General features: G+C 42.9%; 1 protein-coding gene across 5 annotated transcripts in view; it reads left to right on the top strand.

Annotated features, from left to right (window-relative positions):
• ARMC8 (armadillo repeat containing 8) overlaps window positions 1-14,008 on the top strand; it is a 114,051-nt gene that overhangs the window by 61,283 nt on the left and 38,760 nt on the right. For all 5 annotated transcript variants that reach the window (XM_075937366.2, XM_075937364.2, XM_075937363.2 and 2 more), the window contains 3 exons: window positions 6,421-6,481; window positions 8,296-8,496; window positions 12,300-12,395. In XM_075937366.2, coding sequence (XP_075793481.1) covers window positions 6,421-6,481; window positions 8,296-8,496; window positions 12,300-12,395 — 358 coding nt within the window. The remainder of the gene's footprint in view (window positions 1-6,420; window positions 6,482-8,295; window positions 8,497-12,299; window positions 12,396-14,008) is intronic.

A 14,008-nucleotide genomic window follows, 5' to 3' on the forward strand; every position in this document is an offset into this window, starting at 1 on the left:
CTTAATGCCCTGGCAGCCTTTCATGGACATCCATGAAGTAAGCAAGAGTTTGAAAAATACCGTCATCTAATAAAGACAGATCAAACACTTTGAAGAGCAATGTCATAGATGGACTGATTGTTTTTTAAAAGCCTTTCAGCACTCTCCTGCAAACCCAATAGCAATAAATGTTAACTTCTGCTGTCCTCAGGTGATTCCTGTTTCCCCTACAGGGTTTCCTAAATGTAAACTTAACGGGCACCGTTTGAATTTTCCAAGGAACAAGAGTACATAAAAATACAATGTGCCTGTTGTATCAGGAAATGTAAACATATACAGACAGCTGTCTTGTATATTCTATTTTTATATGTAAAATATGCATTAAATTCTACTAAAATTCCTATATTTCAATATGTTTTTAGTATCATAAGAGCACGGGAGATGAATTTATCTAAACATGGATAAAACATTTTTCTTGAATAAATATAATAAATAGTACAAATATAAAACCAATTTTAGAAGATGCTACTTTGATTATACATATTGACACTACTCAGTGCTCATCAATATAAAATATATGGCCTTATAAACAGAAGGACTAGTTCTATGGAAACAACTATGCCAGTTTGGCAAATTTCTATGATATCTTTGACTTTCACCAGTCCTGGAAATAAAATGTTTTATAGGAACATAGGAACTTCCATATTGGATCAAACCTATGGTCCATCTGATCTAGTATTTGCTCTTTGACATTGGTCAATTCCTGAAGTTTAAAAAAGGAACAAAATACTGATACTGTGGGAAGATACTTCACTATCCTAACCAGGTAGTGGTTGGCTTGTGTCCTGAAACATTAATGTGTAGCCTCTAAATGTTGCTTTTTCATAGTAATTTTTTTCTTAAAATCTTAAAGATATCTTCATCCACTGGTGAAACAACTTCAGCCTCACGAGCAGCCTGGAAAATTCCAGTTCATCAGTTTTTAATTCAGAAATTTAAAAGGTCAGCCCACAACTAGTTTGATAGCATTACTTCCATAGTTCTGTGAGCAACTGTCACCATCATTGTTTTATTACAGTACCAACCAGATACAATCCACATGCAGTCTTTTTTCTCCTTGGCACCCTATTGTCATTGGTTGTTTCAAAACGTAGCTCTTGACTACATAGCATGAGCTACATAGCGTGAGCTATGTCAGTCTGGTGCCCATAATGCCATCTAACTCATGACCGAGCAGATGATTCATCCTTTGACCCAGCTATCACCTTGTGTTCAGTGATATTGGACTTCTCTTGCCTTGATTTTCTTATCACATGTGATTCTCAGATTTGATGAATCTCTCAATACTCTGCTGATACACCTACTGATTTAGTTTAGAGTAGGTGAAATAAACAAATTTGTTTCTTTAATTCATATCCCTAGCAAGGTCTTTCAGTTTGGCATTAAGACTAGGAGCTCACTTGAACACTTTTGATTTTGGGGTAGGTAGCTGGTGAAAGACATCAATCCAACAGACTGGGATGGTGTTGTGTTTTGATATAGCTAGCAACCTCAAGTATTGGTCTTTCTGATCTGGTCCACAACTTTCTAGTTAAGTATAAGAATTGCTGGTGCACAGAAAATAGAGTGCTGAGAATACTTAGTACTTTCTGTAACAGAGCAATGCATCATGGGGTGTTCTCCAGGTGAAGACCTGAGAATAATGGGACTGGTTTGAGTGGTAACACTAGCACATTTGAGAATTTCTATGTGTATAGCAAAGAAAGAGTGACAGTTTTGTGGCCGGCTGTCATTGTACAAGAACTGTTAAAACCATATTGAGCATATTAACCCCATGGAACCTGGCTTCATATTCAGTAAATAACCTGTAGTGTGGACAGGCCCATGAAGACACAAGCTTTTTCTCAGGAAACCAGTTCATCCTAAAATGTATACTTGTTCTGGATTCTAAAGCTCTTGGAGTAGGTATGGGGAACTCAAGCAGCCAAGAAAGCACTGATGAGGGATGCCATCAGGCATGCCACTTACTCAGTTTTATCCTGCCCGGGTTCAGGATCCGGTCCAGATAACCTACTTGTAGCCCACATGGTATATTCAAGTTCTAAGCACTTTTTTGAGGTTTGTAGTACTTATGCTTTCAGATTTGTAGACATCTTTCCAAGTGTTAACCAGACACTTGCTGATGCCAGTGTTGTTTAATCTAGCTGTTGAGTGTAAAACACCAATGGCATCTAGCAACTGGTTTGTTCGAAGGCTCCCAACATTGCTAATACTGGTGTGAACCAGTCATAATGAGAAACTTATGCAAAACTGTGCTACAAACACCTCCGGTATCCCTGCTGCTGTTCCTCCTGTAGATGTAAAAAGCAGCAACAGATAGGCATTTAAAATTATGGTGGTTACTACAATTGAACAGCTTTTCTTCCATTGATTGTTGGATGTTGCTGCAGTTTAGGAAAGGCAGCTGAGCAACAGCAGAGATATTGTGGGAAGTGGAGCTAACACCCTGCAGGTTTAGTACAGTGTTGTAATGCTACTGCCAACTGTCCTTGCAGGAGTCTAGGGAGTGTAGGACTATGGTAGAGTAGCTGGCACACCCCACTCAGCAGCGAGTGGAATCTAGGTGAGGGTAGACTAGCAAATATCCTCTGCTGTTATAGCAGCCAGAAGGCTCAGGAAGGGACAAAAGAGTCAACAAGTGACTTTTTCCATTTAATTGCTAATAGTTATGGAGCTTCACATTTCTCAAACACCCACCAGCTAATCCCTACAAACAGGACCTACGCACAGTGCATCATTAGAAATTCCTTCACCACTTGCCAGTAGAGGGGGCTGGGCTTATCACCAAGATGTTGACTCTAGACCTTGCTGGTGGAGACCCCATCACCTATAAGCTAGTGGGTTTAATCCTCAAGTTAGTAGTATTTGATGGCTTTTCAGTTCAAGATCGTCTGTCTGGGTCTGTGGATTGAGTGTCAAAGCAAGAGTGAACGGGCTCTTCGCCTTCCCTGGTGGAGTTCCATGTAGTCTTGCAAATGGAAGTTCTCAGTACAGTAGGTGAAAGTGTGTAATGGTCTGGAAGAGGGACCTATGGACTCTCAACTGATGGAAGTCAGTGCATTTGTGACTATTACTGATGATTATTAATATAGTCAGTCCTTATATATGCGATAGAAATGTAGCTGTGTTAGTCTAGGGTAGCTGAAACAAAATACAGGACTATGTAGCACTTTTATATATGCTGTAATTTTACAAGTTGTCATCTTAACAACTTTACCAATTATGTGGTCTATAGCCTTCCATTTTGGGGGAAAATCATTAAGAAAGTAATGCTGGTTCACCTCTCTCAGCATTTGGATGCCTCTACTTCCTGGCTCCCTGCCTGACCATTTTATGCCTGTTCATGGCAAAAAACCCTGTACAGATCTCCTTAGTTGACCTTCCTCAGGCAAGGGTTAGCTGGGATAGCATGGCATGAGAAGTGGCAAGTGACAGGACAGGGAAGATCCCCATAACATGTACCCATGTGGGTTTGTACTTGAGGCGGCTAGCCTGTGCTGTCACCTGTCATTGCTTGGGCCACTCTGCTTCCACTGCTATTTTTGGCACACCAGCTCAAAGAAAGCTAGCAAGAGTATGTTTGTGTGCGCTGGGAATTGCACTCCTAGTGCCAAGAGTAGTAGAAGGGTCTTACGTGGAGAATCACAAAGGAATCCTTTCTGTCTTCCCCTTCTGTTCATTGTTTATTTAAGAGGAGATTGTGAGCTGTTACGACTCACACTTTCCTCCATGTAAAAATGATAGATCTGAATCTCATTCATCAAATCTGGACTTGGCCATTTTCTTGCTTTCCAAATAGTTGGCCAAGACTAGGACCAGTACAAAAGTGGGCTGGTTGCCTTATGCTCAGAGTGGGCAGGAATGCTTAGTCCTCCTATGAGTGCAGGGCGCTGGACTAGATGAACCTCTTGAGGTTCTTCCAATCCTACGATTATATGATAAAGTAACTTCTGGAGGTTGGCCCTTGGAAAATCTTTTTGTATCTTTGGTAAACTCATACTGCCTCTCTTGCTGGGGCAATAGGCTGATGAGTACTTCACGGCTGGGTTCTGCATTGCCTGCCAGCTTTTTTCATCCAGGTGTAATTAAAGATAGTGATGATTTTCCATAAAGCTGTTATGTTTTGTCTGCATATGAGAGTTACACCAGTTTAACTTACTGTCTTTTAAAATTGATTTAGTTAAACCAATGCCAAAGGCACATAGACACTCTCTTTGGAATAAATCAAGTTTATTTTGATTTAATTAATGCTTGGTTGATTTCATTAATGCCTGGTTTGTACCGGAGCTTCCATCAGTTTAGAAAAACAGTGCAAACTCCTGACTAGCAAGGCTGGTGTAAACTGAAACAAATATGTCTGTACAGCAATTCGCACTAAGTTAGATGTTTTAAAAATCACATTGTAAGTTAAGCTGTTGCAACTCTCCCATGTAGGCAGGTCTCTAAATTGATTAGAAATTGCTTCCAACTAAACTGAAAATTAGCCTCTCTTAAACCAAAATAAGTATGTCCATACAAGAGTTTTTCATTAATTTAACTAAAACTTGTATAAAACTGATTTAAGTGAAAATGGTGCACCTTTCTTGTGTAGGCAAGTTCCAACTAGTCCAAAGACACAGCTGTTTGAGAGACAGGTTGTCTCCTAAGCAGTTGCAGAAATTACAAATACACGTAGTACTTTCTTGGTTTTGTGAGGATGGTAATGTCAGTCTCAGTGGAATGTCACTGAAGTGGGGCTCACTTCTGCTGACAGATCCCATCGGCTCACATTTAAATGTTCACGTGATCTCTTTTATTTATCTTTTTCTTTGTTGCTGGTTTTTGGTGTGGCATTTCATTTGATGATGGGTGGCTTAGGGCAGGATCAAATCTGTTACCTTTGTAGAAGTAATTTGTTTTTTAATTGTGTGTATGTATGTAGTGCCAGATACCATGATAGTAAGTGCTTAGACATCTGACTTCCGAACCACTATCTTTGCTTACAGTACTCCTGATGAGTAGTTAACACGGACTTTAATAGCCTTTTTAACTTCAACCCACTGAGTAATTTGTCTTTGTTCTAGTTTTGTCAAAGTTCTTAAACTTAGTTAAATAACTGTCTCGACAGAGCAGGAATTTGACATTTGAGAGCCCCTTCCAGTGTCATTGGAAATGTAGGTGAAGACATAGTAGCCCTCACTGCACTATTTTTTTTGGCACACCAGGTGATCCTCCAAAAAGCCTGAGAGCACCACCTCCCTCCTGCCTAGGAAAATACGTTGATGTGTCATTCAGGTCTGACTTTCCCTGCAGTGCTGTAAACCCTGTAAACTACCTCTGGCCTTTGAGTACCTCTGATTCATCTTTAACAAGACTATAACAATTTCCATCAACTCGCCAGTCTTTGTACCTTTTTTGTCACCCTCCATCAGGCCTGCCAACATGGAGGCAAAGGGGGAGCTGCCCCAGGGGCCGGTTTGCTCCCGGTTACTGCTATTGCAGTGGGGCCCAGAGCCCTTCTGGCTGCCCAGCCACGCCCATTCTGGCTGATGCCTGCCCTTTCTGGAGCTCAGAGCTGGCCCCCAAAATTTGTTCTGAAACCTGATGAGTGTCTCTGCTTCCTTGCCCTCCATCTAGCCATTGTTTACTTAACCCAGCAGCAAGTCTCTCCTGTACTCCTTCCCCCGTGCCACAGTTTCAGGGAGTACTTTTCATAGAACATTGAGTGTTCAGTAACCACCCAGTATCTGGAAGGGAGCATACTTTGTTCAGGAACCATGATGTTCAGCTGATTATGGAACACCAACAAGTTAGTTTGCTTGCAGCTTTTTTTATTCTAAAGGAGGTGAACTACAAAATGTTGCTTTGCTGCAGTGATAGGACTCACCATTTAAATGTACAAAAGTTAGGAAATTCAGCATGTACTCTGCCATCTTATGCACCTGTATCCCAAGTCAAGAAAACACATAGCAAATGTTTACCTGCTGTCATGAACAGGGATGGATTTAAGTCCTAATAGGAATATTTCCTGAATCAAGGCAATTACCTGGTTCTCTAGTGAATTGTATTTTATGTTATTTTCAACATGGGTCCCAATTCTGTTCACATGGACTTTTGTAAAATTACAAACTTAAGGTGGTGTAACCAAGAGCAAAACCAAACCGGTCTTACCATTGCTAGTATTTCAGGGTTTGACAACTAATTTTTAAAGCTGCACATAGAAAAAAAAGTACAATAATCAAGGATTATATGGAACAGTATCTGAGCCCATTAAAATTGCATTTGTTAGAATGGCTATTATAACAAAGTTAAGTTTCCACTGGCACAGCCATTCTTTTTCTAAAAACTTTGTAAAGTTTATAAAAGCTGGCAGTGAGTTTGTTTTCTGCTGTCTTGTTACAGCCTTACTTACATGTGCAGAGCAGGAGCAATCCGGACAGATGATAACTGCATTATTTTAAAGGTAAGCTGATTACATAATTGAAATTTAAGCAGCAGTTAAACCACAATTTTCTTAAACTCTGTTTGTCACTATTTTATCTGTGTATAGCTGTCAAAAAGTGTTACAAAAATCATTATTGATTCTAAGAGGAAGAGTTTCAAAGGCACAAAATGCAGTTAGTTATCTAACTCACTTGAAAATTAGGTACTTACCTCTCATTTATGCCTTTGAAAATTTCTTTATGTAGCAATATGTTCTTTATAAATATTTAATAGTTATCATATTTTAACTCTGCTTATTAAGCTAGCTATAGTAAGTCTGAAGCCACAGGAAAAAAGTTTGACAAACATCCATTTTATGTTTGTCAAGTTAAAAAAATGCAAAAATTAAAAATTGCACTGCCAGTATTGGACAATCATTTGGAAAGAACATGCAAAACCACTTCATCAGGCTGCCCTCTGTGTGTAAGTGAAACATTAATGATTTATTGTTTTCAGAGACCGTTCTCAACAGAAGGTACTCAATGCTTGCTTCAGTGTTTATTTTTTAGATCTGAAATAGCATATCTGCTTAGAATAGTTTCAGAACATATTTTTCTGAAGGATCTGTGTGAACATCTTGTGTTCATTTCTCATATGGTGCCTGGCAGGTGAAATTTTTGAGACTGTTACCATGGTGTATTAGGCATGATTGGTAAAACGAGTCTTCTGTCAGAAAATTGTCTTTGGAGAGTAGGAATTACACTACTTTCTAGTTAGTTACAGAATCATGGCTAGCACTGAAAACTAGAACAATCGTGTATCAGTTAGCATTCTGAACATTCTAGAGCTGAGAGGATACAAACTGTGCTCTCTTAGGCATTCCTCACTTCCTTATTTATGCCAGTGAAGAGAACCTGTGCATTTCCTTTTTAGCCTATCAATTTTTAGAATATCTGTAGAATTTGGTAGGTTTAAGAGCTGTCTGTCTAGTGAGATTTCTGTATTTACCATCCCAGATGATGGCAGACCATTCAGATTTAAGAAATATACAATCTAGAGATGCAATTGAGCTGTGCTTGCAGTACCTTTTTGGCACGTGGGACCTTCTTGCCCCTAGCCGGGAGTAGGGGAAAACTCAAGCTATGGATAAGGCCTTAGCAATCAGAGTCAAACCGACTTTCATTAGAGTTGTCAGTGAAACTTGATCTTGTTCCAAAAACTTCAGGTCGCAGCTTTGAAGTCTTTTCATAGAAGATGTCGTTGTCCTTGGTCAGAGGAGCTTGTGTGTGTGATGTTAGTCTGTTCCCTCACATGAGGGGATAGTTATTGTCTACAAGCCTCAAGAGTACCAGGAATCCACCGTACAGTACAGGCAGTCCCCAACTTGTGATGCGATCTGTTCCTGAGAAAGTGTTGCAAGTCGAGGACGTTGTAACTTGAACCCGCATTTACTGCTTCATGTGGCAGTACTGAATTGGAAAATGTTAGATTCAAAATAGGATATTTGATGTGATCATTTATATCTTGGTACTTAGAAGTCTTTTTCACAATGGTGATGGTAAGTTCTATCAAGTGGACATTTGAGTTTCCATATAGAACATTTTGATTGTGGGTCCCTTCTGGACATGAAGTTTGCCCAGAGGATTATGACCAAAAATGGTGACAGGAAAGAACCCTATACTGCAGTAATGAGTGCTAAGTGCCTGTAAATGAATAAGTTAAACTTAATTTCTATACGTATCCCCACAAGCTTTTAAATCTTTTTTTAAAAGAAACTTTGGTGAGGAGTATTGTTCTAAAAAGACGTACACAATTACCTTCTCTGAAACTAAAGATGAATTTTGTACCCTCCAGACACTGCCAACTTTGGTTCGGATGTGTAATAAGGAGAGATTGCTGGAGGAGCGAGTAGAAGGAGCCGAAACACTTGCCTATCTGATTGAAACAGATGTTGAGCTTCAGAGAATCGCCAGTATTACCGACCATCTTATTGCAATGCTTTCTGACTACTTCAAGTATCCCAGCTCAGTCAGTGCAATCACTGATATCAAAAGGGTATATGTTTTTCTCAGTCAGTTCAGAACTTCCCAGAGTATATGGAAAAGATTTTCAAACTGCCAACGAATGTCTTAAGTACTCACAATTTCATTAAAATTGTGTTCCCGTTCTTGCACTGCTGTATTAGTGTCTGATCCCATACTTCATGAAATCAGTGGGAGTTGGAGCAGTCCCATAATGTTTTTGGCTATTCGGGCACAAGACCTTTCTTTTATTGTATTACAATCCCTCCTTCCACGCTAATGAGGAACATTCCCGGCAGATACACTGTAGGAGCAGTGAGTAGGCAAAAGACCTGCCAGCCAAGCATCATGGGCATCAGGTACATAAGACGGGGGGAAGTCTCTGCCTTCCCAAACCACCAGTTATAGCCCTGCCCACACTCCTCCCTCAGACCGCCTTCTGTAGGAGTGTTGCTGCCCCAAGCACCCGACCTCCTGCTGCTGGAGAGGCTGGGAAGTGTGGCACGCCTTCCTCCTTCCCCCGTGCTCCAGGACCTGGGAGGCTGGGGCCATGCTGCATGGAGCAGCACACCCTGCCTCCTCCCTCCCCGGAGGCTGGGCTGGGCTCGGCCAGGCTGCACAGCATGGTGTGCCTTCCTCCACACTGCTGGGGAGGCTGTGGCGAGCGCATGCCCTCTCCCTTCCCCTTCCCATGGTTGAAGGGGGACCCGCCTTCTGGGGGAGGGGCAGGGCAGGGTCTAGCACAAGGGGTAGGACTGAGGGCCTGCCTCCTCCAGCCCTGCCTTCACCAGCCGCCCATGCTAAGCATTCTGCTCAAGCACCTACCCCACAACCTTTTAGACCGCTCTTTAGCCTCCTTTGCAATGGAAGCATGGAACTGCAGACTCGGTCTCCCTGTCTTGCCTACTTTCTCTAACTCTAATGCCCTTTCACTGGTGGAAAGGAGAACAAAAGGAAGGAATGGTCATCCCAGGCAGGAAAAGTTTTCTTGGCCTTGTTCCTCCCCTTCTTCCATGGATTTGGAATGTACTTGAGAGAGAGAAAGGCCTTCGAATCCCATTTGGCCCTGGAATAGCCCAGGGGAGCATCGTTAGCAGATTCCATCCTCAAACTCTTACTGTTTGGAGCTGCTCATGCTTACCCAGATTTACCAAATGCTCAGAGGGTCACAGTTGAAAAACAACCACATAAGTACAAAGAATGATTGTTCTTCTTTGAGTGATTGCTCACGTGCATTCTGTGTTTGCATGTGCACCGTGTGCATGATCGGCGGAAGACTATTCCCTAGTGGTACCTGTCAGGTCGGCGTTGGCGCCCCCAGTGGAGACGCCTCATGGTGTATTATATATACCCCTGCCAACCCAACTCCCACTTCAGTTCAGTTCTTTCTTTCTGCCACTGAGGATTATTGACGCTTCTTGCTTTGCAAGTAGTTAGTCCCTAGCATAGCAATTTTTTTGTTGCTTTTGTTGTGCAGATTAGTTGTTTCTTTGAGTTACTTAGAGTAGTTAGTTTAAGGTTCTCCCCCCCCCCCCCCCCCATTGTTTGTGCTCCTGGGGCATATAGTGGCCCCAGGATTTCAAGCAGTCTGTGAAAGTCGACTTGAAATGTCTTGAAGAGGGTCACCTGCCAGATAAGTACAGTATCTGCAGAAGGTTTAAGCCTTAAACCAAAAAGGAAAGGCACCAGCAGCTTAATCTGATCCTCATGGAGTCAGCATTTAGGCTTCAGCCAGCTAGTCTGATGTCATTGGTGTGCAGCATGCCAGTCTCGGTGCGCCCTAAAGAGTGGCATCCACACCATTTCTCTGTGCAGAAGATGTCATCCTTCCAGCACTGGTCTTGTTCCCTGGTGTCGCACAAGAAGAAGAGGACAGACAGCAGCCGATCCCCCTCCAAGAGATCAAGGAAGGCCCCAGAGTTGGCCCTCACTGCACCCAGTGTTTCAGTTCTGAGTGCTTCATCCCCAGCGCTGTTGACTCCAGGTCTCTGGGTGGGTCCGTCGAGTCTGGTGTTGATTGACTCCCTGTTGCTAGTGCTAATGGAGGAGCACTTCAGTCTTCCTTCCATACCAGACATGTTTGAGGCCACATGGAACCTCATTGAACTCATGATGATGGCACCATTTGAGGTGCAGCAGCTTCCCCTGGTGGCACTGGTGTCGAAGGCATTGATGGCACCTCTATCTGCACCCATGTTCATGGGCAGCATTGATACACGGGACCCATCGAGCATGGCACTCACGACTTCAGCATTGACTACCACCAGCACTGGTGACCTCTTCAACACCACAGCACCGTGGAAGCCAGTTGCCATGAGCATCCATGCCTGCTTGCCTCAGTACCATTCTTCAGCACTATCAAGAGTCAGCTCCTCCATGGTCAGCATTGGAGTATACTTAGGAATTGGAGTCCTTTGTGTCCAGGAGCTCGTGGTACTACTTCCGTTCTCAGCACTACTACTGGCACTAATACCCAGAGGACCCAACTGTGCCAAAGCAGGCCTGGCCTCCACAATGCAGATGCCAGTTCAATGGCCCTTTTGTACCCTATAGGTCTATTGCCAGGGCCAGGAAACGTCCTTTTGGGCTACCTCAGTGGCACCTTTCACTCGGGCACCAACTTCTGCCTTGTCAGTGGCCCCAGACTCACTTTCTGTGCAGGACCCTAATGGGCAGGAGGGACAGGCCGTGATGGTGGCCCCACCGACAATTCCACTTCTAGACTCCCAGTTGGCCAGGGACATGGACAGAGAACAGACAGACCAAGATGACCTGGTCCCCATGGTGGCATCTTTCTTGTCATCCCCTGATGAAATATTGGTGGGTATCACCCTGTCACTGCCCTCTATGGATTCTAGGACCTGCTGGGTCCTGCTCAGGGCCTCAATCTACTGGCAGAGGAGGTAGTTGAAGAGTCAATCCAGACAATCACCAAGGTTCTTGGCAGATCCCTGCCTCAATTGCACCATAATGAAGGGAGTGGAGAGGTGCTATTTTGTGTGTCAGAGGGAGCATGAGCACCTGTGTACTCACCCTCAGCCAAGCTCGCTGGTGGATGTGGTTAACCACTGAGAGTGATGCTAAAATGCTAGACCTATTCAAGTGCAACCTCTGTTCAACTGGGAGGCTTCCGCTGCAGGTCTCAAACCAGCAGGTGTTCGTCAGTCAGTATGTATTTAACTCCTGGAATGTCCTCTTCAAATTCCAAGAGCTTCTCCCCACCCCTCGGCAGGAGTTTTCAGTGCTGCTGCAAAAGGGCCACACAGTCACATAGACGACCTTGCAGGCGGCCCTGGATTCTGCAGACTCAGCAGCATGTACAATGGCCATTGTGATGCAGCATAACTCATGGCTGCAGGTGTCTGTTCTTCTGGTTGAGGTGCAGTGCACAAACTCCTTGGATATCCACATCCCTGTTTTCTCCCAGTCTGAACATGTAACTCTGTGTGGGGTGGGAATGTGAAAGGAGGCCATTTCAATCTGGTGATAAAGGAGGAGAGCGGGTCTTGTTGGGTCTGAAAAAATGTTAACTGGTCTCGTCTTGTATTTTGAGATGTTCATTATGTATGCTGCTTGGTTTACCTGCCTGTTTACCAGTATAGGCTACAATTCAGAAAAGCACTTAATAGTGTGCTTAACTTTAGATACTGATTTCAGTGGGACATAAGCACATATTTAGAGTTGATCTGTAGTTTGTGGTGATCCCTGCCTGTCTGGTGTGTAATGCAATCAAAACCCGAGTCAACAGGAACTAAACTGTAACAATTAAGAAAATCCCATTTGCAGGTCTGAATTCTAGCTCATATGATATCTGACTTGGATTATTTTTTTCAATAGCTTGACCATGACTTAAAGCATGCTCACGAACTGCGCCAGGCTGCATTCAAGCTGTATGCTTCACTTGGAGCAAACGATGAAGACATCCGGAAGAAGGTGAGTCTGCGTGAGGGTCATCCTTTGATGTTGGCAGCCATTAGGCAAGGAGTGACATCAACCTGAAAGTCATGGTAGAATTGCCTTATTACTGACTGAATGAGATAAAGTAGAGAGACTAACAGCATAAGTGAAGAATGTGTAGCATTCAAGTTTGGTTTTGACATGTTGGATTGACAATGTGTTAAATTAACATTACAGTGCATTTCTTTGGCGTGAGTTCCAGATAAGTTTGATTTTACACTGTGAAGCAACAAACACAATCAACAATACTATAAAAGCTTATTTGCAGAAATACCTCCTTTCTAATGTCATAAAGAAATTCACATCTCATATTGTGCGTGTGTCCTTCAGGATATGGCCTGATTATATTTTTAAATTTTGCTAATATGCAAATATTGTGTATATAGAGCTTCAAGTGATGGGTTTATGGTAAGTGATCAGCTGAAATTTAAAATCTCTAAAAATTGTTTTGATGTAAAGCATATCCCTACATTCTTCTTTAAGCAATGTCCCTATGGGTGTGCTACTCTAGGTGTTCGTACCCATGCACTTCTAATCGGAGAATTTTGATAGCAGGGTTCACATGCAATCTCCCTCCTTCATGGTCTGCCTCGAGGTTGTCTAGAGCTACATGAGCAAACCCTCTCCCAGTTTCTTCTCAGCCTCCTTTGACCTTGAATGGAGCAAGCAGTAGTCTTGTCATTCTTGACTTGGATAGTATTTAGTGTAAGTAGTAGCCATTCTTAGTTTCCGTGTCTTTTTTAGTAGTTTAGAGTTTCTGATTTTGGGTTAATAAAGAAGACTTTTTCTTTCACTGTATGCTGCATTTTGTTGGGGATATCTCCCCTACATTGGCATGGCCAGTTCCCCTGACTTCGAGATGCCTCTCCTGCAAGGAGGCAATCCCAATAATGGACAGACACTTATTCATTTCTATTAATAATGGACAGACACTTTGGTTGCATCCAGTGAGTTGGAGAGAGACACGTTGTGCAGAAGTGCAGCATCTGCCAACAGTTAAAGATGACATCTTGTAAGAAGTGGGAGCTTAAGTTGAAACTTCTCCTCACAGTGTTGTGCTTAAAAGAAGCACCCGGAATCTTTTTCAGGGGGATAAGGCAACACGCCACATTGATTGAACGTACATAGATCAATCAATACTTTATCATATGCATATGACACGTTACACTCATGCATTCACACACACATGCACAAGCACACTCCTTGTTGTTACCAATAGTTGCTCCCCCTAACTGCACTGGCCAGGTAAGTTAGATGTGGGAGGGGTGGAGCCGGGCTTCTGCTGATCCGGATTGATGTTGACAAGACGAAAACCCGGGGTCCCTCTGTAAGATGCCTCATATTTATCATTCTGATGCAGCCAATTAATCATCACCTTGCCTTTCCTAATGCTGCTTCAAAGAGAGTTCTTCCAAGGGCAGGCACTTGCTGCTCGACTCCCAAGGCACCTGTATGTCCAGTCTTCTTTTCAATGAGTTCACTTCACAGGTATTGTCTTGGATCTGGCTCCCAGCCCCTCTCCACCCTTGCAACTGCTGCTGGAGGTGCTCACCTTTCAGTCTGCATTCACACCTCATTCATTTCAACAG

Source organism: Pelodiscus sinensis, chromosome 10, assembly GCF_052426305.1.
Source record: "Pelodiscus sinensis isolate ZL-2025 chromosome 10, ASM5242630v1, whole genome shotgun sequence".
Classification (NCBI taxonomy): domain Eukaryota; kingdom Metazoa; phylum Chordata; order Testudines; family Trionychidae; genus Pelodiscus; species Pelodiscus sinensis.